This window comes from Dendrobium catenatum, unplaced genomic scaffold (assembly GCF_001605985.2).
Source record: "Dendrobium catenatum unplaced genomic scaffold, ASM160598v2 fragScaff_scaffold_1422, whole genome shotgun sequence".
Taxonomy (NCBI): domain Eukaryota; kingdom Viridiplantae; phylum Streptophyta; class Magnoliopsida; order Asparagales; family Orchidaceae; genus Dendrobium; species Dendrobium catenatum.
In genome coordinates this window covers 1,235,100-1,242,139 of record NW_021319884.1, presented here as the reverse complement: position 1 = coordinate 1,242,139, position 7,040 = coordinate 1,235,100, and the positions used below count along the sequence as shown (strand labels likewise).

Genomic DNA, 7,040 nt, shown 5'->3' with positions numbered 1-7,040 from the left:
GGGGGGGGGGGGGGTGGTCTCCCATCTCTCATACTGCTTTGTTAGATTTTAATAATATGATTTTTAACAACTGCCTCATGGATTTACACTCTATTGGGTGCAAATTCACTTGGTTTAATCAACGTTTGGATAATCCAATCCATATCAAACTTGACAGAGTACTGGTAAATGAGGGTTGGATGAATGCTTTCTCTGATTCCTATTGTTCTTATCAAAGTCCCTCCTGCTCTGATCATTGGCCGATTATTATTCACTCAGGAAGAAATATTCAGGTTAATCACATATTTTTATTTAAAATTTACTGGACAAGAATTGATAAATATTGGGCTCTTCTTCTCTAGGTTCTATATTTGCCTTGTTCGGGAAACCCGTTGTCTCATTTCTGTAACTCTCTGAGATTCTTTAAACGAAGCATCAAAATTCAATCTTGAGCTACCTCTTCTAGTGTTAGCAGACACCTAGATCAGTTGCATCATAAACAAAGGTTTTGTTGGAAACTCTGCAAGGAGACCCTAGCAACTCTATTTTGAATCGAACTTACAAGGAGATTAATACTGAATTGGCTAACTTCACTTCTATGGAAGCTTCCTGGATTATTCAGAGGGCAAAGGTTAACTAGTTAAAAAACGGGGAAGATGACCTCAAATTCCTCTATGCCAAAATTAGGAGCATAATGGGGTTTACCAAATCGGTTGTTAATTTACTTGCTTGTAATCCCCGAACAACTAGAGCTGAAGTGGTTTATTCTATAATACAGTACTTTCAAGACCTCTATAATCTCATCCCTCCTACTAGTCTGGACTTGGATACTTTCCCTATTGGTATTGCTTTACCTGATGCTTATGCTTCCTCTATCACTTCACTTGTGACGGATGAGGATATCAAGTCTGCTGTTTTCATGGTTTCTTCAACTTCTGCTCCTTAGCCAAATGGCTTTAATTTTCACTTTTACAAATTCGGGTGGCATATTCTTGGCCCCATTATATATAGGGCAATTTGATCCTTTTTTCTTAAAGGGTTCTTGCCTAATGGGGTCAAATCTACTGCTCTTGCCATCATCCCTAAACATAAAAATGTTGCCAACATATCAGAGTATAGGCCCATTGCCTTGTGTAAGGCCCTGTATAAAATTATTGCTAAGGTTATGGCAGCAAGGTTAAAACCGGTAATGAGCTTGATTGTTAAGGATAACCAAGCGGGGTTTGTGAAATCTAGAGTGTCTACTGACAACATTTTTCTTGCCAGTGACATTCTCTATTATGCTTTCAAAAGAGGAGGTGCTAATCTGTTTTGTGCTAAATTAGATATTAAGAAGGCTTTTGATTCTGTTTTTCATCAGTTTTTGTTGGCTAGGTTAACTTAAAAAGGTTTCCCTAGTCTCTTTGTTAATTGGGTCAATGCCTGTATCTCTGATTTTAACTTCTCCATTGTCCTTAATTGTGCTCTTGAAGGGTACTTCTCCTCTACTGCTGGGTTGAGGCAGGGGTGTCCTCTTAGTTCTTATCTCTTCTGCCTGGTCATGGATGCTTTTTCCAACCTCCTTGAGGGGAGAGAGTTCAAAGGTATCTCCACTGATAATTACTCCCTCACTTATTTGCTCTACGTAGATGATGTTTTGATCTTTGGGGAGGCTACTCTTGGGAATTATCAAGTTCTTGCATCCGTTCTTAGGGATTTTGCTAACACCACGGGGCTTTTTATCAACTATTATAAAAGCTCTTTCATGTTTCCTAAGCACCAGAGTAATAAGCAAGAGATCTGTCAAGCGCTTTCCATCCATTCCATTATTAACAAAATCACATACCTCGGCATTCCTCTCTCTTTCTACAGGCTCAAAATTGGTGACTATCTCCCTCTCTTGGATAGTATAAACAAGAAGTTCAATGGGTGGAAGGCCAATTTATTGTCTTTTGCAGGTAGACTACGGTACTTGATATTCACCATTCAAAACACAATAGCATATTGGATTCGTGGTTCCATATTGCCTAAATATGTGTATAAGGTTTTCAAAAAATTAAGCTCCATGTTTCTATTTTTTGGGGATGTTCATTCTTCTAAGAAACTTCATATGATTTCCTGGGATAAATTTTTTTTACCTAAATTAAAGGGAGGATTGGGAATCCCTTCTATCTCTGCTTTGCAATATGCTTACAACTATTCTGTCATCATCAGGATGTATAATGGCACTTCCCCTCTTTCTTCTTGGCTTTTAACCAAATATAGTTCTCTTTGGAAGCCGCCTCTAGTATCTGCTTCTAAACTTTGAAAATCTATATGTAAAACTACTGTTGAAGCTAAAAATTTCTTTTAGTTTAATATTATACACAATGCCCCTATTTCTTTGAAATGGGATCACTGGTGTCATAATGTCACTTTAGGAGAATATATTGGGGATGGGTCTCTTGATACTATAACGGAAATCATGTTATCTGAGCTTGTTTCTGGAGCTAACTGGGAGCTGTCTGGGAAGCTTCCTCCACTGTTGCATCTGGCTTTTGACAGGTTGAATATTTATGTAGGTATTGGGCCTTGCTTGTTATGAAAAAACAAAAACATTTTTAGGTTCAAACACTATATTGATGAGTTTTATACAGATTTACCTGACTGCAATTGGTTTAAACTAGTATGGCATAAAAGACATATCCTTAAACACTCGATCTTTGTATGGCTTGCTTTAGTGGGAGGTTTAAAGACAGCTGATGCTCTACTTATTAGGCACATACATGTTCTAGTTAGGTGTAGTTTATGCAATATTCATGCGGAATCTGTTTCACACCTGTTTTTGGAATGTTCCTATTCTTTCTCTATATTGAAGGGCCTTATACCTGGGATGAAATTTTTCTTTTGAGGCCCTCAATTATGCAAATTTTTGATTGGTTAAATGGTGAATTTTATGGAAAACCTGAGGTTTTGAAATTTTACAAGTTGGCGGTTTGCTGTATTATCTATTACATCTGGAAATAAAGGAATAATAGGAGGTTTGGTTGGAATTCTCAATGCTCTACTGCTGTGCAGATAAGCATTAAAAGAAATCTGTTTGAGAAGGTTATGAAATGGAAGAGTGCAACGGTTTTGCTGGAGAGACTTTATGCCACTGGAATTATTCTCGGGTCCCTTCGTCCCTTCACGTTAGCCTGCTTATGCATAGTCTGGACGATGACGATGCTCCCTCTGCAGGCCCCTTGGATGGTCTTCGGGCAACCAGGGTTCTGTGAATATTTCGTTCTTTTCCAAATTTTCTGAGTCCAGTCTTTTTTGGCTAGGGAGCTGGTTCTATTTATCTGCTATCAGTAGTTGTTTTCTATAATTTTACATCATTTTTGTGCAGCTTGTATTTGTTGTAATTTTTGAGCTTCTTTAAGCTTAGGCCTTTATTTGACTGGCCTATTTTTGTGGTCTCTTATCTTACTGATGTAATTTTTTATGTTTCAATAAAAGGGCAAAGCCCAAATTTTTCAAAAAAAAAAAAAAATCGGCATTGAAATAATAAATTTGAATCATGCCTTGACTCATTTAGCTCAATCCAAGCTAAATTAATTTAATCTTCAAATAATTTTATAAGTTTAAATAAAAATCTCAGCAATATGTTTCATTTGATTCAAGCCTGTTTGAACATCGAGCAGCTCTACGTTAGTATTTTAATTTTAATTAGGCTCTTAACAGGTAATTCAAAAAAAAAAAAAAGTGTACGGATGTATGAAGCCTAGATACTTTATAATATCGAAAAGCCAAATAACCACTAAATCTGAATCAAAATTTAACTTTTTTTTTTTATCTATCATACCAATAATTTTCTTATAATTTTTGTTTGCATCTACTGTACACGAACGCTTTGTTAGGGCTATGAAATGAGTTTGACTCAATAACGACTGAAATCGTATAATTCGACTTGTAATTTGATTTCGAGGAACAATTTTTTTTTTCTTTATGATTTCAAATTGATTTTGGTCTAATCTGAGCCTAACTTAAAAATCGGCATTGAAATAATAAATTTGAATCATGCCTTGACTCATTTAGCTCAATCCAAGCTAAATTAATTTAATCTTCAAATAATTTTATAAGTTTAAATAAAAATCTCAGCAATATGTTTCATTTGATTCAAGCCTGTTTGAACATCGAGCAGCTCTACGTTAGTATTTTAATTTTAATTAGGCTCTTAACAGGTAATTCAAAAAAAAAAAAAAGTGTACGGATGTATGAAGCCTAGATACTTTATAAGGACTGTGGACCAGAGAATTGCCTAATTTTTGTGAGTATGCTTAATAAAAACACTAATTATTATTCACCACTGATCTTTTGCTGCTCACACTCACAAAAGTCGGAAGCAACTTCAGTCTAAACTTCGGACGTAATAATCTCTTCTTTATAAGAGAAATTATTGTGTGCATAGTGTGCAAAATTCGGATAAAAGATAAGTTTGAATTTTATGAAGATACACATTAAATTCATAATTTTTTTAAAATTTATATTTTTACTATATACCTTTACAAATTCGAATGATCTGAACCCCACATATACTAATTTCTCCCTTTATAAGCTCATTAGAGAGAAAAATGATTATGACCTAACATTGCTTAGTTTGGTTGGTGGACGAATATGATTGAGAACACACAACCCGTGCTCAATTAGTTTTTATGTATTTTTCTTTTAAAAAATTCTGATTTTCTTTTCTTTTACTTTTTCCTATTATTGTAATCTATTATTGTAATCTGTTCATGATTACTAAAAGGGGATTTATATATATACCACTTTATTTCATGCTATTTACATATATAACACTCAAAACATTAATATTACATATTGATCACCCATAAAACAAATTTGAATGCATGGAATGAAATATTAAAGTTTATAGAATAGCATTGATGATATAAATGAATTATAGGAGTAGTATATTTGATATAAAATTTTAGATAGATGATATACATATAATATTAATATTTTAGATATTAGATATATAAATAATATGAAATAAAGTGGTTTGTATGTAAATTTCCCTTAATAAAATGGCATATTTCAAACTTTTCCAAAAAAAAAAAATACAAAAAATATTAGAGCGGACTCATCAATTGACTACCGGCACGTCACTGCGGTAGTGCTCCCACAGCCGCCTCCCCATCTTTGACACACTTACCTTTCATATTCCGTGTACTCTCTGTAACACTTAGCACTGTTTCTATTTGTTACCTAAACAGGCAGCTGTAGCAGAGAGCAGCGAGGTGTAGAGAGAGAGAGGTTCTCATGGAAAAGCCCCAAGACCCCCTGCGGCAACGCCATGGCGGCGGTGGAACAATAATCGCATCCTGTGCTCTCGCTGCTGGCTTCATAATCCTTGTCTCCGTCGTCCTAACAGTCGTCTTCTTCGTCCTCTTCCGGCCGCGCGATCCCGAGATCCACATCTCCGCCATCAATCTCCCACAGTTCGCTTCCGTCAATGGCACGGCGAGCTTCTACTTTGCGCAGTACGCAGCAGTACGGAACCCTAATCGCGCCGCCTTATCTCATTACGACAGCTCGCTCCAGGTTCTCTACGCTGGCGGCCAGATCGGGTTCATGTACATTCCTGCGGGCGAGATCGCCGGCGGCCAGACGGTGTACATGTCGGCGAGCTTTCCCATCAAGTCATTTCCCCTTGTTGCGGCTACAGGGGGGATAGTAGAGGTGCAATCGAGGATGAGGATGAAGGGTAGGGTTAGGGTTTTGATTTACTTCACGCACCACATTGATGCAGCAAGTGAATGCCACGTTGGTTTCTCTTCCACCGACGGATCGGTTCTTGGCTACCGGTGTTGATAGTCCGTCGGATCCTCTTGGACGAATACGATCGGGTGATGGCAAGTAATTAGGGTTTGTAAATGAGTGTAGGGTAAAATAATTAAAGGGAAATGATATTATATGATCGTACGGCTGATATTTTGTGCTTTTAAGAGTAGCTTGTCTTGAATTTTTTTGAGCGCTTAATATATGCATGTAATTATTTTGAATATTATATGAATAGAGATAATTGGTTATTTTTTTCATGTTCTGCTTTCATTTTTACTTATAATAATAATAACAATAATAATAATACTAATAATAATAATAAAAAGAAGGTTTGTAAAATTATAGTGTTATTTTGATAATATCTCATACAAGTTGAACTAACCAAATCATCCCCTTCGAAAAGCAATGCCCTTTCAAGACCTGAGCTTTATTAGGGTTTCTTGCGAATCCTAGGCGACTAGGGGTTCTTCTCTCTTCCTACCATCAAGAGGCTATTATTCAGGCCGCCACCTTTTTTTTCCATCTCGTGATGGATCTTGTTGTGGATTTTCCTCTACTTAAGTTTTCATCTCATATGGGTACCTCACTCATGATTATTTCCTCTTATTTGAAAGATTTGAAGGGGCTATTGACTTCTCGTCTTTCCTATCCCAAAGAATTTTCAAATTCTTTTGTTTCTCTAAAAGATAATCTTGCTCTTTTTCTGATAAAGATGTTCAAACTGCTTCAAAATCTCGGGGGTTAACTTTGGCAGGTTATTCCTTAGATAAGAAGCGTTTTAATGAAGCTTTGTGTTTTTCAATATTAAAAGCCTATAAGTTAAATGGTACGCTCACTCTTCTTTTTTCGAGTGAAGGTTTTTCTTTTTGAAACAATTTATTATTCAAATATGGTTGCCCTTATTTTGTCCTAAATGTGAAAAATTTGTCTCAATTTCTCTCTCAATTAAAATCTTGGGACTCCCTTTAGTCTTTTGGACACGAGGGTATTTTAAAAATTGCTTGTTTGGTAGGAGTATCAATTATTGTAGATTCTCTTACAACAAAGAAAATGTAGCTTACATTTGCTTGTGTTTTTGTTATGGTTAACAAAGAGTCTGCCCTACCGAAGGAAATTAATATATCCATTGCTAGAAAAATTTTACCTTAAAAGTTATTTATAACTGAAAATTTGTTTCTTGTTTGGGCTATGGTTCGATTGCTCATCCTCCTTTATGCCCCATCGATCCCAATATTTCAACTTTTGAGAAAGAACTATTATAAATCTGATCCAAACAC

At 35.9% G+C, this 7,040-nt stretch overlaps 1 protein-coding gene across 1 annotated transcript; it reads left to right on the top strand.

Moving 5' to 3' along the window:
- The first annotated feature begins 4,989 nt into the window (after positions 1-4,989).
- LOC110094501 lies at positions 4,990-6,011 on the top strand. The gene has a single exon (XM_020819751.2). It carries the CDS (start codon positions 5,242-5,244, stop codon positions 5,791-5,793), a length of 552 nt encoding a protein of 183 aa, XP_020675410.1. The 5' UTR covers positions 4,990-5,241; the 3' UTR covers positions 5,794-6,011.
- Positions 6,012-7,040: the final 1,029 nt, after the last annotated feature.